The 19,555-nt window shown below is 41.8% G+C and overlaps 1 protein-coding gene across 3 annotated transcripts in view; it reads left to right on the plus strand.

Annotated features, from left to right (window-relative positions):
- The window catches only part of stk31 (serine/threonine kinase 31), a 130,384-nt gene that overhangs the window by 21,731 nt on the left and 89,098 nt on the right, over positions 1-19,555 (plus strand). For all 3 annotated transcript variants that reach the window (XM_078538899.1, XM_078538900.1, XM_078538901.1), the window contains exons 7-8: positions 12,132-12,517; positions 16,058-16,235. In XM_078538899.1, coding sequence (XP_078395025.1) covers positions 12,132-12,517; positions 16,058-16,235 — 564 coding nt within the window. The remainder of the gene's footprint in view (positions 1-12,131; positions 12,518-16,057; positions 16,236-19,555) is intronic.

The following is a 19,555-nucleotide window of genomic DNA, read 5'->3' on the forward strand; positions in this document are numbered from 1 at the left end:
TAGGAAGGACAAAATTATGAGGGGGATAGCGTGGACAGGATAAAATTGTTTCCCTTGATGGAGAATTCTAGAACCAGGGGACATAGATTCAAGATAAGTGGCAGAAGGTGTAGGGGGGACATGAGGAAGAACTTTTTTACGCAGAGGGTAGTGGGTGTCTGGAATTCGCTGCCCAAATTGGTGGTAGAGGCAGAAACTTTAAACTCATTTAAAAAGTACCTGGATCTGCACCTAAAGTGCTGTAAGCTGCAGGGCTATGGGCCGGGTGCAGGAAGGTGGGATTAGAAAGGGCACCTGGGTGTCCTCGGGCTGGCATGGACAAGATGGGCCAAATGGCCTCCTCCTGTGCTGTAACTTTTCTATGGTTCTATGACAGGGAGGTAGGAATAGTTGGCGGGATGGCTCTGTTAATTAATGATGGTATTAGCACACTAGAGAGAGAAGACCAGGATGTAGAAGCAGTTTAGGATGAGATGAGAAATGATAAAAGACAAGAAGTCGCTTGTGGGATTGGTGTACAGGCCCCCTAATTGTAACTACACGGTAGGACAGAATATAAAAAAAGAGATAATGGGAGCTTGCCAGAAAGGTATAGCAATAATCATGGGGGATTTTAATCTACATATGGACTGGAAAAATCAGGTGGGCAAAGGTAGTGTAGATGAGTTCAGAAAATGTTTTCGGGGTAGATACTTGGAACAGCACGTTCTGGAGCCAACCAGAAAGCAGTCTATACTAGACCTGGTATTGAGCAACGAGATGGGATTAATTGACAGCCTCATAGTGAAGGCATCCCTGGGTACCAGCAATCATAATATGAATGAATTTTACATTCATTTTGGGGGAGAAATGAGTGCATCAGAAACTAGCATTTTAAACTTAACAAAGGGCAATTATGAGGGCATGAAAGTGAAGCTAGCCAAAGTGAACTGGCAAATGAGGTTAAGGGGTAGGTCAATAGAGATTCAGTGGCAGACATATAAAGGGCTATTTCAGAATACACAGAATATAGGCATTTCAACGAGAGAGAAAAATTCCAAGGAGAAGGTTAAACATCCGTGGTTAACTAAAAAATTAAAGATAGTATCAAACTTAAAGAAAAAGCATACAATTATGCAAATGGGGGCAGGTCAGAAGATTGGGAAGAATATAAAGAACAGCAAAGAATGACAAGATTAATAAGAAGGGAGAGATAGCTAGCTAATAATATAAAGATGGATAGTAAGAGTTTCTGTAGACATTTAAATGAGAAAAAGAGTCAACAAAGTGACCATTGGTCCTATAGAAAATGGTTCTGGGGAATTGATAATGAAAAATAGGGAGATGGCAGAAGAATTAAACAGGTGTTTTGCTAAGGTCTTCACTATTGAGGACACAAGTAATATCCCGGAAATAGTTGTAAATCAGGAAATGGAAGTGAGGGAGGAACTTGGAAAATTACAATCATCAGGGAAGTGGTATTGAGCAAATTGTTTGGGCTGCAGTCTGACAAATCCCCAGGTCCAGATGGATTTTACCCTAAGGTCTTGAAAGAAGTGGCTAATGAGATGGTTGATGCACTGGTTTTAATTTTCCAAAATTCCCTAGATTCAAAGGAGGTTCCATCCGTTTGGAAAATAGCAAATATAACTGCTTTATTCAAAAAAGGAGGTAGATAGAAAGCAGGAAACTATAGGCCAGTTAGCCTAACATCTGTCTTAGAGAAAATGTTAGAAGCTATTATTAAAGATGTTATAGCAGGGCACTTTGAAAAATTCAAGGCAACCAGGTAGAGTCAACATGGTTTTGTGATAGGGAAGTCATGTTTAACCAATTTTTTGGGAGTTCTTTGAAGAAGTCATGTGCTGTGGATTTGATAAAGTGCCACGTCAAAAAATAAAAGCTCATGGTGTAGGGGGTAACATTTTGGCATGGATAGAAGATTGGCTAGCTAATAGGAAGCAGAGAGTTGGCACAAATGGGTCTTTTTGTGGTTGGCAGGAGGTGACAAGTGGATCACAGGGATCAGTGTTGGGGCCTCAACTTTTTACAATTTCTATAAATGACTTAGATGAAGGGACTGAAGGAATGATTGCTAAATTTGCTGACAACACAAAGGCAGATAGGAAACTAAATTGTGAAGAGGATGTAATGAGGCTACAGTGTGACATAGGTTAAGTGAGTGGGCAAAAACCTGGCAAATGGAATATAATGTGGGCAAATGTGAAATTGTTCATTTTGGCAGGAAGAATGAAAAGGAAGCTTATTATCTAAATGGTGAGAGACTGCAGAGCTCAGATTGAGAGATCTGGGCGTCTTATTGCATGAATCACGAAATGTTAGTATGCAGGTACAGCAGGTAATTAGGAAAGCTGATAGAATATCATTTATTGTGAGGGGAATTGATTACAAAAGTAGGGAGGTTATGCTTGAGCTGTACAGGGCGTTGGTGAGACCACATCTGGAGTATTGTGTACAGTACGGTCTCCTTATTTAAAGGAAACTGTAAATGCGTTAGAAGCAGTACAGAGAAGGTTTACTAGACTAATACCTGGAATAGGTGGGTAGTCTTATGAGAAAAGGCTGGATAGCTTAGGCTTGTGTCCACTGGAATTTAGAAGAGTAAGAGGCGACTTAATTGAAGCCTTTAAGATCTTGAGGGGTCTTGACAGGGTGGATGTGGTGAGGATGTTTCCTCTTGTGGAGAATCCAGCAATCAGTGTTTTAAAAATAAGGGGTCGCTTATTTAAGACAGATGAGAATTTTTTTCTGAGGGTAGTGAGTCTTTGGAACTCTCTTCCTCAAAAGATGGTGGAAGCAATGTCTTTGAATATTTTTAAGGCAGAGCTGGATAGAATCTTGATTAGCGCTGTGGTGGATCTTCCAGGCTGCTTTTCCAGCTCTTCAGTGGAAGTTGTCCCTTCTTGGCTGGAGGTGAGGACCTGGAAGGAGCTGAGGGATTGGCTAACTGAAGGCGTCGGTTGCTTGGCAGAGCTCCTTGGGAGCCAAGTAGAGATAATTAGTGCAGCAGAGCCACAAGCAGGAGACAGAGCGCTCACAGTTGTGTTGAGAGGGATGATGTGGTGCAGGATCCTCGTGGGTGTTTCCTGTGGACCTCACCGTTGCCACAGGCACAGTCCACATCCTCACCAGTCAGCGCAATGACACACTCCTCAGAGTGAATGAGGGGCCTAATGTGGGCCACTCCATCCCGGTCTGGGATCTCTCCCTACTGTTGTGAGCCATTTTCTTCCACATGAAAACACATGGAGAGATTGTGAGCATGATGCATGGCACTGGATGGAATGTTTGTGTAGTGAGCGGAGCCATGGATGGGATGAGGACGTTTGCTCCAGATGATATGAACCTGATGGAGATGTGAGGGTGTGTGAGAGAGTTAGTGATGTCCCTTGAGGTGTGAGATCCCTGTGGATGTGTGATGGGTTTGTGAGTGTGAGAGTTGAGAGTGATGGGGTGGTTGACTTATCCTGGCGGAACAGATAAGAGCATTCATCTTCATCCTGCGCTGGATAGCTGACCACCTCTGTGCTCTGGTGGTGCTGACTGCCACTGCCACCGCCTTGCAGGCCGGATTGGTGACTCTGGTGGACCTCCTGCAGCCACAACGAGGGTAGGGGACCTCGTAGCAGCCTTCCACTGCATCCAAAAGGCATTCCAGAGAGGCGTCACTAAATTTGGGGGCTGCACCTTGTTTGCTTTCGGGGGCCATCTGTTGCCTGAAGCAATTTGAAGACAGGAAGTAAGCATGCGCTTTAAATATGGCACCCGGAGCGAGGGAGCGCTGAGGTCACAGCGTGGCTGGCTAATCCGAGCCCGCCCACCAGTGATCAGATGCATTTCCTGTGAATGCATTATTAATGAGGCCGGGAATGGGGTGATACGATGTGAAAATCTGCCATTGCGGCCGGTGGGTAAAACTACTTTTTTCGCACCAGCTACTGCACTTTGTGCAAATCTGGGATGATTCTGCTTAGTGAGTTGGGATATAGGCACAGAGTTAGAAGGAAGTGATTAATGGTGTCCCACAAGGATCTGTGCTAGGACCTCAACTATTCACTGCATTAATGACTTAAAGTAACACAATAAGAACCATATCATAGAATGGATAAAGAAGGAGACCATGCAACTCGTGCCTCTGGTGGCTCTCTGCAAGATCAGTTCCCCTTGTGCCATTTCCTTGCCTTTTACCTGTAGCCCTGAAAATCCTTTCTCTTCAGATGCTGGTGGAGGGTATGGGTAAGCGCTGTGGTGGATCTTCCAGGCTGCTTACTTCCAGCTCATCAGTTCTCTTTTGAAAATTGCGATTGAATCTGCCTCCGCCACACTCTCAGACAGTGTATCCCAGATCCTAACCACTTGCTGCATTAAAAAACTTTTTCCTCGTGTCGCCATTGCTCCTTTTGCAAATCACTTTAAATCAATGTCCTCTGGTTCTCAATCCTTCCACCAATGGGAACAACTTCTCCCTATCTGCTCTGTCCAGAGCCCTCATGCTTTTGAATATCTCTACCAAATCTCTTCTCAACCTTCTCCAAGGAGAGCAGCCCCGACTCCTGCAATCCATCCACGTAATTGAAGTTCCTCATCCCGAGAACTATTCTTGTAAATCTTTTCTGTCTCCTCTTTATTGCCTGCACAGTTTTTCTAATTGTGGTGCTCAGAGCTGGATGCAGTACTCCAGATGAGCCCAAACCAATGTTTTATGCATGTTTATCATAACTTCCTGGCTTTTGTACTCTGTGCTCCTATTTATAAAGCCCAGAATGCTGTATGCTTTTTTAACCGAGTTCTCAACCTACCCTGCCACCTTCAATAATTTATGCACATATATCCCCAAGCCCCTTTGCTCCTGGACCCCCATATGCAAGTTTACCAATGACACAAAGATTGGTGTGTTGTATGTAGTGCAGATGAGAGTATAAAATTACGAAGAAGCATTGATTAATTGAGTAGGTGAAACTGTGACAGTTGGATTTTAATGCAGGCAAGAGTGAGGTCATCTATTTTGGAGTGAAAAAGGATAAAATAACTTTTTAAATGGTGAAAAGCTAGGCTAAATGGAGGTCCAAAGTGATTCAGGGATCCATGCACATATCACTAAATTGTCACTAAATGTGAGGTATAAAAGACTAATGGAATGATAGCTGTTATCTGGAAGGCTAAATTGTAAAGCAGAGGAAGTTTTGCTACAGCTCTACAAAGTCTTGTTAGACCCCATCTGGAGGGTTATGTACAATTGTGGGCACTGCACCATAGAAGAGGTACATTAGCTTTGAAAGGACAGATTTATCAGAATATTACCAAGGCTTCAAGTTTAAATTGAGGAGAAATTACATACTTTAGACTTTTATTCCATGGAAATAAATTTTAAGAGGTGATTTCATTTGAGGTTTTTGCTTTTAAAAATAATTGATAGGGAAGATAAGGAGAGACTTTTTTTGCTGGTGGTAAAGCCTAGGACGAGGGGTTAGATCTTTGAAATCAGAGTCATGTCTTTCAGGAGAAGTTAGGAAATAGATCTTCATGTAAAGGGTGGGAGAAGTGTGGAATTCTCTCCCACAAAAAGCAGTAGATGCTAACTCAATTGATAAGTTTAAATCAGAGATAAATAGATTTTAGGCAGGTAAGTGGAGTTAGGATTTTAATTAGTTAGGATCTCATTGAAGGGTTGAACAATCTTGAGGGGCTCCAATGCCTACTCTTGTTTTTCTTTCTTTCATGGGATGTGGGCATCTCTGGCTTGGCCAGCATTTATTGCCCATCCCCAGTTGCCCTTGCGAAGGTGGTGGTGAGCTGCCTTCTTGAACCGCTGCAGTCCAAGTGGTGTTGGTACACCCACAGTGCTGTTAGGGTGGGAGTTCTAGGATTTTGACTCAGCTTCAGTGAAGGAACGGCAATATAATTCCAAATCAGGATGGTGTGTGGCTTGGTGGGGAACTTGAAGTTCCCATGCATCTGTTGACCTTGTCCTTCTAGATCATAGTGGTTGTGAGTTTGGAAGATGCTCTCTAAGGAGCTTTGGTGAGTTGCGGCAGTGCATTTTGTCGATGGAGTGAACTGTTGCCACTGTGCGTCAGTGGTGGAGGGAGTGAATGTTTGTGGATGGGGTGCCAATCAAATGGGCTACTTTGTCCTGGATGGTGGTGAGCTTCTTGACTGTTGGAGCTGTGCTCATCCAGGCGAGTGGAGAATATTCCGTTGCACTCCTGACTTTTGCTTTGTAGATGATGGGACAGGTTTTGTGGAGTCAGGAGATGAGTTACTTGCCACAGAATTCCCAATCTCTGACCTGCTCTTGTAGCCACAGTATTTATATGGGCATTCCTGACTTTTGCTTTGTAGATGATGGGACAGGTTTTTTGGAGTCAGGAGGTGAGTTTCTCGCCACAGAATTCCCAACCTCTGACCTGCTCTTGTAGCCACAGTATTTATATGGTTGGTCCAGTTCAGTTTCTGGCCAGTGGTAACCCCAGGATATTGATAGTAGGGGATTCAGCGATGGTAATGCCACTGAATATCAAGGGGAGATGTTTGGACTTTGTCTTGTTGGAGATGGTCATTGCCTGGCACTTGTGTGATGCAAATGTTACTTGCCGCTTAACAGCCCAAGCCTCAATGTTGTCCAGGTCTTGCTGCATATGGGTACAGACTGCTTCAGTATCTGAGCAGTCGCGAATGATGCTGAACATTGTGCAATCATCAGCGAACTTCCCCACTTCTGATCTTATGATGGAGGGAAGGTCACTGATGAAGCAGCTGAAGATGTTTGGGCCTGGGGCACTACCCTGCGGAACTCCTGCAGTGATGTTCTGGGACTGAGATGATTGGCCTCCAACAACCACACCATCTTCCTTGTGTTAGATATGATTACAACCAGTGGGAGGGTTTTCCCCCTTATTCCCATTGCCTCCAGTTTTGCTAGGTCTCCTTGATGCCACACACTCAAATACTACCTTGATATCAAGGGGAATCACTCTCACCTCATCTCTGGAGTTCATCTCTTTTGTCCATGCTTGGACCAAAGCTGTAATGAGGTCAGAAGCTGAGTGATAAGGTAAAGAGTGCATTTGTATTTGTTGAATAAATCATTCAGAAGAAGGGAGTAAAATCTTGCACCTAGTTAGGAGACACCAAGCAATATATTACTAATAAAATTGGTGCTATGAAGGGGGTTTTATTGTTAGAAGAGGAGGAGTTCAAAGACTTAGTGATACTTTGAGAATTTACATTCAAATGGAAAACGAGGTGTAACTCGACAGGAGTTTTGTGTGTGAGGTCAGAGGCATGTAAGAACTAAGCAGCCTGTAAGCCCTACAACTGCCTGCAAAGGAAACAAATTGAAAGCAACCTCATTTTCAATTCGTAAGATAAAATGTGCTTTGCCTGATGTCTTTTTAAAGTCTATGTTGTTGTTGCCTTGGTGAAGATTTACCTGGGAGTGATTCGTTTGGGGATTTGTTTAAGAGTTATTACGGTAGTAATTTGTAGACGTGTATGTGTTTAATTTCTTGTTAAATTAATAGATGTTTAATTTATATAGAAAACCTTGAGGCTTGGTGGCTTCATTTCTGAATTCAGAGCTGCATCTCAAAAATAGCAGTTGAAGATACAGGTTATGACAGTTGTTCAAGTTTCCTTCTGGGATTTAAACAACTCTGCCTTTATAAACTGCTGTGTCATAACATATGTAAGTGCCACTTGATAGCACTGTCGATGACACCTTTTATCACTTTGCTGATGATTGCAAGTAGACTGATGGGGTGGTAATTGGCCGGGTTGGATTTGTCTTGCTTTTTGTGGACAGAACATACTGGCAATTTTCCACATTGCTGGGTAGATGCCAATGTTGTAGCTGTACTGGAACAGTTTGACTAGGGGCATGGCTAGTTCTGGAGCACAAGTCTTCGGTACAATTGCCAGAATATTGTCAGAGCCCATAGCCTTTGCAATATCCAGTGCCTGCAGATTTTTTTTGATGATATGAGGAGTGAATCAAATTAGCTGGAGACTGGCATCTGTGATGCTGGGGACCTCAGGAGGAGACCGAGATGAATCATACACCTGGCCCTCGGTTCCTATAAACATGTTTACAATCTCATTATCAAGTTCCAGCAATAGACTTTAGTTTAATCAATACCTTTGTATGGGAAGGAATCTTTTCCCCCTGCTAGTCTTAGACTGGTTTTATGGTTTTGTCAGTGATGATTGTTTTTTTTCTTCATGTTTCTCTTTTTGAGAAAAATTCTTATTTAATAAATTCCACCAATTTTTGACAGCCCAAAAGGATTACTCGTATTTTCTGACAAATAGAAAGCCAACCTATTGTTAATGAAAAAGCATAGTACACTAGCGTTTGTTCATGCATTTGCATTTACTGTATTCTTGTAGTTTGTAACTAAACTTTAAGCAAATACAGAGTACAATCACATTACACAATACATAATACAATTATGCATCACAGCATAATGAAAACTTGACCGTACACCTGTCACACCATAACCACGTTCCTTCGCAAGAATATACTTTTAAAAATTGGTTTGGATATTCAGCCTTTTGCACGGAATTTGATTTTGGAAAAACTACGTTTTGGTTAGCATATTTTGATGTATCAAAATAAACATGTCATATATTTTGACATATGGATAATTGTAATCAAAGCAAGAGGCATTGCAGTGACTGGGTTAGGCTACTCGATAGCATGCTGTAGGACATGATGGACTACATGGAGAAGTGAGCTACTACAGGAGTAGGCAGGCGGATGGGTACATTGGATGGAAAGGAATCGGTGGAGCGGTGAGTGGGTGAACTTGTAATACCAACAACTTATAGTGCCTTTGATGTAATAAAATGTCCTGTTTCACAGGAGCATTACAATGCATAGTATGACACTGAGCCACAAAAGCTTGGTCAAAGAGGTGGGTTTTAAGTAGCCTCTTAAAGGAGGAGAGGGAGGTAGAGAGGCAGGGAGGTACGAGGAGGGTATTCCTAGCCTTGGGACCTATGCAATTGAAAGCACAGCCACCAATGGTGGAGCACTTAAAATCAGGCATGCAGAAGAGGCCAGAATTAGAGGGGCACAGATCTCATGAAGGGTTAGGCACCTAGGAGATAACAGGTAGGAGGGGTGAGGCTATGGAGGGATTTCAAAACAAGAATGAGAACTTTATAATTCAGATGTTGCTTGACTGGGAGCCAGTGCAGGTGAGCGAACACGGGTGATAGGGGGACGGGACATTGTGCGAGGTAAGACATGGGTAGCAGAGTTTAGGGGTGACCTCAAGTTTACAGAGGGTAGAATGTGGGAGTTGAGCCAGGAATGCTTTGGAATAGCCTGGTCTAGAGGTAATGAAGGCATGAATGAGGGTAGGTCAGGATTTGGGATGGTAGGGAACGAGAAAACAAATTACATTTTTAAACAAAGTAAGTTTTTTGCTTTAGTGGAATAACAATAAGAGGTGCCTAGAAATTTATTGGGTAGTGCTGAAACCTAGGGAAGCTGTCCAGCTGTATCTGGCGGAAGAGCTGAACTGTTGGTATGTCAGAAATTATTCATTTTGGCTCAGTTTTAAAATAAATTCTGTTAGTGATAACTGTAGACATGATGAGAAGTTGTAACATTTTAATATTGCAAATTCCTTTAAAAAATGTATTTGCTTATATTCTGAGAAGAGTGCCAGACCCCTACATGAATTTTAATATAGATATGAGGATATTTGTTGCGAGAGACAGTCTCCTAATTTCTATTTTCCTTTTCATAGTTCATTTTTTCCAAAGTTGGAAAATTTCATGGTGACGCTCAGCTGCCTCCTGGATGGAGAAGATTGTGGAACAGTGACTATTTACCATTGCTTTTGCAGGAAGAATAGAAGAGTAGTATTCTATTTAAATGGAGAAAGTTAGTATGCAGGCACAGAAAGTGATTAGGAAGGCAAATGGAATGCTGGCGCTTATTACAAGAGGAATGGAATATATAAGCATGGAAGTTTTACTACAGCTGACCAGAGCCTTTGTGAGACTATATCTGGAGCATGGTGTGCAGTTTTGGTTTCCTTATTTAAAAAAGATATAATTACTATAGAAGCAGTTCAGAGAAAGTTCACTGGACTCATTCCTGGGATGCAGGTTAGGCCTTTACCCATTGGAGTTTAGAAGAATGAGAGGTGATTTTATTGAAACATAAAAGATCCCGAGGGCACCTGATAGGGCGGATACTCGGAGAATGTTTCCTTTTGCGGGGGAGCCTTAAACTAAGGGACATAGTTTAAAAACAAGAGGTATCCCTTTTAAGACAGAGATGAGGGGGAACTTTTTCTCCCAAAGGGTCTATGGTGTGTGGAATTCTCTTCCCCAAAATGTAGTGGAGGTTGGGCCTTTGCCTTGAATAAATTCAGAGTTCGACGGATTTTTGTTAGGCAAGGGAGTCAAAGGTTGTGGGGGGCAGACAGGAAAGTGGAGTTGAGACTGCAACCAGATCAGCCATTATCTTATTGAATGGTGGAGCAGGCTTGAAGGGCCAAATGCCCTACTCCTCCTATGTTCTTATAAGCACACACTTGATACAACTGCATAAACAAAACTTATCTCAAGATGGTGGAAAGTGTTACAGGCAAAATAATGTGAATGAACTTCATTTATTACCATTAATTAGTTGGAGCCTGCCTATTTTTGTAGAACATTGAGAAATCTGTTTATGCCATGATGTTCTTTCTCAATTCGACTTGTCAGTCTGATTTCAGTACAAGTAATGAGCACATTGATAACTTTCCAGAACTTGCCTCCTGCCCCCATCTTATAAGGCTGTTTGTCACCACTTTTTGCCAAAGGACAGTTGGTGCTACATAGTGTTTTATACATCAAGTAATAAAATGGGAAAGATGAAAGGAGTAGTAGTGCGGGTTTAAATAGTAAAGTTTATAAATTTGTGTTGCATTACTGATTTTCATTATGCTTGTGCTGTGCCAGCAGGGCCCTGCTTTAAGTTAGCTTAGATGGTCTGTAGCAAATTTGTGATGGATTTATAAGTTTAAGAGCAAGTCAAACCCCACATTAAGAAAATAAGTGTTTTTAACTATAAAAGAAGCATAGTGAGCAGTATTATTGTTTGACCACTGGATGTCACTTCTGCACTGAAAAGAAGATTAACCAGCCACAAATCATGGTTTACGTATAAGCAAGGTAAGGTGAAGTTCTAGCAGAGAGCTTGAGAAGGTAATTCTAGATAAAAGAGCAAGATCTGGAGACCAGTTATCTTAATTACTCCTGGTGTCATTTGTGCTGGGCAGGTTAAGCAGGTCAGCTGATTAAAATGATGTAGAAGGGAGGATTTCGGATTCCCTCAGGACATTGGGACAAATTCTAGGGCAGGGAAAACTATATAGATGGGATGGGATGGTCTTTACCTGAATTCAATAAGTACCAATTCAGAGAGCATAAATATGGCAATGAGAGAGGATTGAAGCTAGAGTGGAGGGGCTAACGGGCAGAGAAAGATAAAGTAATGATGTAGAAGTGATGGTGAACCTGGATGTATGATACAAAGCAAGATGATGGTCAAATTCAGACACTGATGCAGCTGATAAATGTATACAATCTAAGGATTTGACCACACAGGGTGAGAATGACAAATTTAAAATCACCAAATCCATCTGTCTAGGAAGTAATTGGTGCCTAGAAATTACATTTCTTTAAGGTAGAAGACTTAGAGATAAAATGGAAGTATGGTGTTGGTGTTCTTGCTCAAGCAGGGAAGCTATGATATCACTGACATGACATACATTTGGTCTAACAGTGCTACAGGGTTGAATAAATGAAGAAGGATATAGATTACTTCATAGTAAAGACAAACTGCCTTTAATGACCAAAAGAACTGGGCCAATCAGAATTGGGTGTGGATATTGTGAAAACCCTCTGCATTGGGTTGAAAGGCACAAGGGAAAGGAAACAAACTCTGGATATCTGCCACAGAAATAGATTTTGTTAAATTTTTTCTATATGTTATTTTCTTTTCCTTCATCTTCCTATCCTCTGATGAAGTGTTGCACATGAGTTCCTTATTTACTGGACATCCAGCAATGGATAGTTAACCCATTTTAATTGTTCTAATGCACGGCTTTCCTTTCTCCTTTCTTCAGGGAAGAAGATTTCTGGCCAGTTTGATAAATGACAAAATAATCCGGGTCAGTCACAGAGATACAGCTCAGGATGGAGCCTTTCTTGTCAATGCACAAAGTGATGCTCTAGATGTTGGTCAAGAAGTTATTGAAAAGGGGTTTGCTGAAAAATGCAAGGCTGCTTCTATCCTCAACTATGAAGGAATAAAGAGTAATTCTGCCCCACTGATTTCTGGTTGGAATGCAGAGGGGTTTCAGGGACTCAACTGTGGTTCACAGAGAGTGAAGAGTATGCTGGATTCAACAAATGATCAGCTGGGAAATGGCTTAAAGGGACGGGTTGACGCTGTAGAACATAAAAATAGACATCTAAAGATGGATCAGGAAAATTCCCTTTTACGTGCATTGTAAGTACAAGATACTTAGTACACTGCTGTTTAGTTAAATTGGTTTTATATAGGCTCTTGTAAGCAAGGTACAACAATAATAAAGGAGGCTTGTAAGAAAGGTACTGCAGTAATCGTGGGCAGTTTTAATCTTTGTATAGATTCTGTGAATTACATTGGTAAAGGTAGTCTGACAGATGAGTTTATAGATAATTTCTTAGAGCAATGTGTTCTAGAGCCAAACAGGGAACAGATTATTTTAGACCTGGTAATGTGTAATGATTAATTAATTACCTCATAGTAAAGTAGCCTCTAGGTAACAGTGATCATAACATGATAGAATTTTATATTCCGTTTGAGGATGAGAAATGAAGTAATGGAAGTAGAAATGATGGTGAAACTGGATGTACAGTAGCGAGCAAGATGGTTATCAAATTCGGACACTGATGCAGCTGATAAATGTATACAATATAAGGATTTCACCGCACAAGGAGAGAATGACAAAATCACCAAATCCATCTATTTCAGAAGTAATCGGTGCCTAGAAATTTTACTTATTTAAGGTAGGAGTCTTAGAAATAAAATGGGAGCTGGTATGTTCCTGCTAGAGCAGGGAAGCTGAGATATCACTAACATGACACAGATTTGATCCAACAGTGTCACAGAGTTGAATAAATGAAGAAGGATATAGATTACTTCATAGTAGTAAAGACAAAGTGCCTTTTAATGTCAAAAAGAACTGGGCCCATCAGGATCTAAGACAATTGTCTTAAGCTTAAATAAAGGCAATTACAAAGGTATGAAGACAGCATTGTCTAAAGTAGACAGGGAAAGTAGGTTTAGAAGTAGGATGATAGAGGAACAATGACAGACACTTACGGAGATATTTTAACTCTTAAAGTTACATTCCATTGAGAGACTCCATGAGAAGGATGCACCATATGGGGCAAACTAGTTAAGGACAGTATTAAATTGAAAGAAAATGTACAATACTGCAAAGATTAGTGGTAGGTCAGAAGATCGGACAAATTTTAGAAACCAGCAAGGACTGACTAAGGATAATGTGGGAGAAATTAGAGTGTGAGAGAAAACTAGCTAGAAATATAAAAAAAAATGTTGCTACAAGTATATGACAGCTAAAGTGAGTGTTGGATCCTTAGAGGGTGGGACTGGGGAATTAATGGAAACAAGAAAATAGTGGAAGTGTTGAACAGATATTTTGTCAGTCTTCACTGTCGAAGATATAGAAACCATTCCAAGAATAGTTGAAAATAAAGAGAGAAAGGGAGGGAGGAACTTAACATAATCACAATCATTAAGGAAAAGGTACTGGGAAAACTTGGGACTAAAGGCTGATGACAATCTTCTGGACCTGATGACTTGCATCCTACGGTATTAAAGGAAGTTGCTGCAGCAATAGTGGATGCATTGGTTTTGATCTTCCAAATTTCCCTAGATTCTGGAAAATTCTCACTGGATTGGAAAACTGCAAAAATAACACCTCTATCCAAAAAGGAGGGATACAGAAAGCAGGAGGCTGTAGGCGACTTAGTCTAATGTCAGTCATTGGAAAAATGCTTGAATTTATTATTCAGGAGGTAGTAACAGGGCACTAAGGAAATCCTATTATAATCGAGCAAAAAGGAAAAGGGAAGTAGTGTTTTGACCATTTTCAAGTTTTTTGAGGAAGCACAAGCAGGGTGGATAGTGGGGGCACCATTAGATGTGATGTAAAGCCATTCAATAAAGTGCCATTAAAAGGTTACTACACAAGATAAGAACTCATTGCGTTGGGGGTAACAAATTAGCATAGTTAGAGGATTGGTTAGCTAACTGGAAGCAGAGAGGATAAATGTGCCATTTTCAGGTTGGCAGTGGAGTGCCACAAGGTTCGGTGCTGGGGCCTCAACTATTTACAGTCTTTATCAATGACTTGGATGAAGGGCCTGAGTGTATGGCAGCTAGGTTTTCTGATGACATAAAGGTAGGTAGAAAAGCAAGTTGTGCAGAGGATACAAAGGATCTGCAAAGGGATATAAATAGGTTAAGTTAGTGGGCAAAAATTTGGCAGATGGAGTATAATGTGGGAAAATGTGAGCTTGTCCACTTTGGCAAGAAGAATAGAAAAGCAGAATATTATTTAAATGGAGAGACTGCAGAAATCTGTGGTTCAGACAAAGTTCACTTGGCTGATTTCTGTGATGAAGGCATTATCTTATGAAGAAAGGTTGAGCAGGCTAGGCCGATACTCATTGAAATTTAGAAGAATGAAAGGTGATTTTATTGAAACTGAGGGGACTTGACAGGGTGGATGCTGAGAGGATGTTTTCCCTTGTGGGGGGAGTCTAGAACTAAGGGGCACTGTTTTAAAATAAGGAGCCTCCTATTTAAGATGGAGACGAGGAGGATTTTTTCCCCTCTAGTTGTTAGACTTTGGAATTCTTTTCCCCAGAGAGCATTGGAGGTTGGGTCATTGTCTAACTCAGCTTTGAATACATTCAAGTTTTTTGATTGACAAGGGACTTAAGGCCACAATCGGATCAGCCATGATTTTATTGAATGGTAGAGCAGGCTTTTGGGGCGGAATGGTCTACTCCTCCTATTTCTTATGACCGGCAATTGCATTTGTGATCAAGTTATTAAATGGTGCCTATCAGATTACGCCATATACTTGGATGTTACAGAATTTCTAAATGACGATTTGTGTTGGGTCAATACCTATGACAGGAAGAATTATGATCATCTAACCTTTAATTAATGGACTTACTAATAAGATAAGTTGAATGACACTGACTATTTAGAGATGTTTAAAATAACTAATATGTCTAATAGTCAAAAGTGGGAGTAGCTAAAATAAAGGAATTTTTTTTATCCTTCCCTATCCCACAAGTTAGTAACATGGCAGTTCCACCAGGTTTTTTTATATTCATTCATGGGATATGGGCATCAATAGCAAGTCCAACATTATTTGCCCTGAAGGTGGTGAGCTGTCTTCTCAAACTACTGCAGCTGAAGTGGTGTAGGTACACCCACAGTGGTATTAAGTAGGGAGTTCTGGGATTTTGACCCAGTGATTATGACCTAGCAATGATGGAATGGCAATATATTTCTAAGTCAGAATAATGTGTAACTTGGAGGGGAACTTGCAGGTGCTGGGCATGTTCCCATGCACCTGATTCCTTTGTCCTTCCAGCTGGTAGAGGTTGTGGATTTGGGAAGTGGTGAACTAATGCATAATCCATTACTTGGAACGGGCAGAGTTCTCAGCCCTGCCAAATTCAGACACCTTTTGAGGCCCTTCCTGCATAAAAAGATAACCACAGCGTTTAGTCCTTTAATTGCCACTTTTGCTGCTTCTTAAGCAGTTAGGCAAGTATCTCAATTTTTTTTGTTGAATATTTGCAAAAAATGGTTTGGCAGATCTGTTGTGCAAAATGCTCGTTTTTTTACTGTGTTTAAACAAGTTACGTAAAGTTGAAAGTTTTAATGCATAAGGAGTTAATGGATATTACAGAGAAATCTAAAACTATTTCAGTAACCATTTTAAATCCCCCTTTTGAGGGAGAGAAAAACAACAATTCAATGTCGTTCAGGTCAAAAGCTCAACATGATCAAGATGCAGCATGATCAAAGATTACTAGAAGATCAAAATGAAAAGTTGAGAGCAAAAAATAACAATTATCTCCAAAATTGCCATTTACTGGAAGGGCAGCTTAAGCAGCAGCAACTTGAATTGAAGGTAAGCTGTTGTTAAGTAGATGTGATCACTTACTTTGAGACTCTCTTAATTTCGCTGTAAAAATGTTCATTTTAGTTTGTTTGAAAAGTTTCTATTGTTGGTCTTTCAGCTTTGAAGCTAGTTCTAAAAGTGGTGAGGCTTAGCTTTCAGGTAGCTGTTGCAAGGTTCAAAACAAAATACTAGCATTTTAGCTCGTGTTATATAATTTATTCATGGGATGTGAGCATCGCTGGCTATGCCAGCATTTATTGCTCATCCCTAATTGCCCTTGAGCAGGTGATGGTGAACTGCTGCCTTGAACTGCTACAGCCCATGTGGTGTAGGTACACCCACAATGCTGTTAGGGAGGGAGCTCCAGAATTTTGACCCAGCAACAGTGAAGGAACGGTGATATATTTCCAAGTCAGGATGGTGAGTGGCTTAGAGGGGAACTTCCAGGTGGTGGTGGCATCTGTTACTGTATAATCTTAAAGATGTGTTAACAATGAACTGGCTTAACATGTTTCTGATGTAAAGGAAGAGGCTATCAATGCAGGAATATAAAACCAAAATCTGTAAAACACTACAGTTTGTAGTCCAGAATCTGAGAAAAGATGTTTCCAGTAAAGAGAGTTTGAATTATGAAAAGAAGGCAGGAGAGCCTCTGTGTGTAGTGTTAGAAAAGGAGTAAATGTGTGTGTGGGTTATGATTTACTCAAACCAATGGGCTCACAACATTGAATACCAGATGTTACTGATTTAAGCATTCAATTATTAAGTGTACTCAGCTGGAGAAGTCAAATGTGTTACAGTTCTAAGCTTGGTGTACAGGTTGATCAGACCTTAATCAAATTCTGAAGTATCTGTTCCAACACTAGTGAATTGTCGTAAAGAAGGGGTACATGTTTCCCATTCAGAATCATTCAATACTGATTTAATTATGCCCTGTCCTTGCAACCTATCAATATATAATTCCCTCTACTTGACTCATTCCCTGGGCTAAAAGTTCAGCAGTGTCGGTTTACGGGATCGAGTTGCACAATTTCTTCACGCCCGCTAAAGGCCTGCCTGCTTATCATGGTTGTTATTATGGTGTGCAACCCTGCACTAAACCTGCTGCTGACTGGCTGCACACTCAACAGGTGGCCCAGGTGCATGGCACAAGTTAAAGTGAGCCAGCATTTCTGAAAGGGGAGGTGTCTTCCAGCTTCAGGAGGAGGTGAGTATGTCTTTAAGAATGTTTTTCACAAGAGTAAAAGAATACCGATGGGAGTAGAAGGCCAATAAGAGGGCTCCCAATTTCTCTCACGTGGCCTTGAAGGTCTTAGTCCAGAAGGTGGATAGGAGGAGAGACCTGGTTTTTCTGCAGGGGGCAAAGAAGACTCTCAAAGTACACATTGTGAAGGGAGTGAGAGCAGGTAGCCACAGAGGACAGTTCAAGGAGTTTGGCCCCAAGGACCTGGCTGCAGTGCTGCAAAAAATGCTGCAAAAAAGTTCACTGACCTCACATGTGGTCAAAGTCAGTGAATGCATAATCAAATGCCCTCTCCTACGCACTGAACTAGCAACCTTCCACATTACTGAAACGCACCACACCATCACTCACCCATCAGCAATCCCTAGCAGCCAAGCACATTGCATAATGTTCTTATCCTCCACCTCACCGTCACACACAGCACTGCTGCAAACCTCACCCCTCATAACTCTTAAATACATCCAGTGATTCAATTTTGACAGGGTTGTCATCCAAACACATTGTAATGCACTCACTGACAATCTTCCTTTCCCCTTTAAGGGCATGGTGGTGCACAACAGCAGGGAGCAACAAAGAACCAGCAGGAGACAGGCTCACGCCTGCACCTCCTGAGCCTGTTGGAGGAGATGGTGCTGCAAATTAATGGGTCCGCACGTGGTGTTGCTGAGAACACCTAGGATAACAATATGTTACTGCCTTCTCAAATTCCATTTCACCCTCATCCAGGTATCTGGCATGAACTACAGACTGTTGAAGGTGTGACCATGGAACTCTTGCTTTGCACCCAACTCCCTTCCCTCAACTCAGCCCTTCCGTTCTGCATTTATACTTTCAGATACCCAAGAGCTGCCACCTGGCCAGCAAGCGGAGTCTCACAATGAAGGACACAAGCAAGGACAGATGTCGATGATGAAGCACTGTCACTTGTTCTGACTCTTGTAACCACCAACTTAGATACTGGCACTACCCATACTTTAAAGGGTAATATAGAAGAGGGATCAGCATGTAGTGAGTCACTGGGCACAACTGGGCTGCAGCCAGAACAGGAGGAAAGGATGGCACGTGCCAACCCCTGGTAGGCAAGGTCATTATCTATGTCTGTTGCAGAGGATTCAGATGAGGACTTTGCTGCGTACAGGAGAAGGTCAATGTGCATACACACCAAAATGCTGGCTATATTGCTACAGAACCTTCTGTCACTATTGAGGAGCACGGAGGAGCCTGGCTCCAACTTGTCATCGGTCTTCATGCAGAGCATGGAGACCATATTTTCCAGTGTGGAAGTGATGGCCAACTCCATGAGAGTACTTATGGACTCAGCAATGATACAGTGTCTGATGGTTGATGTCTCAGCTTCCATTGTAACACAGGCAGAAGCCACTCAATGTCTGAGTGTTGCAGTGGAAGCTCAGGCTGAGGTCATGAGATCCATGGCTGATGTTATACAATCTCAATGTGTTGTTATGCAGGCTTAGACTGCTGTCTTCATAGCTGCAGATACCAATGCTCAAAGACTCTCACAGCAGACCAGCAATCTGTCCTCCAACAGGTTACGAGGATTGCTGAACTATTGCCGCCGCCTCTGGGGAGTGGCAGTGGTTCTCTGATGCAAGAACTTGCTGCTCCCTCTCAGCATGAAAGCATTGTGCTCCCACCACTGCCATGTTGCAGCTGCCTCTCAACCAACCAGCCTAGACTGCCTCCATCCATGCTGAGATGATGCAGTCTGAAGCCAGGCCCTTGAGGCTCAGAGCTGCTCAAGGTTGTCCTGTATGGTCATTTATTATAATCTCACATTGAAAGTCAGCAGCTTTCCATCAGTCAAGCATCAGCCACTGAGGTAACACTGTGCAGGAGCACCAGGACAAAGGCATCCACAAGACAGGCACTATGGGGAAGCACAAGGCTAATTAGTTCAGTATTGTATGTGTTATTGGAAGTGCTGTTGGATAAAGTTGTTAAGGAACATTTTTTTTGTGCAGTGTCTTTTACTTCAGGATTTTGACCAAGAAGATGTTGTGCTAGTCTAGTCGCAGAGGGATGGAAAGATGAGAATTTTGGAGCACGGATAACCTTCGGGATGCTT

The sequence above is a fragment of the Cetorhinus maximus genome, chromosome 3 (genome assembly GCF_964194155.1).
Source record: "Cetorhinus maximus chromosome 3, sCetMax3.hap1.1, whole genome shotgun sequence".
NCBI classification, from domain to species: domain Eukaryota; kingdom Metazoa; phylum Chordata; class Chondrichthyes; order Lamniformes; family Cetorhinidae; genus Cetorhinus; species Cetorhinus maximus.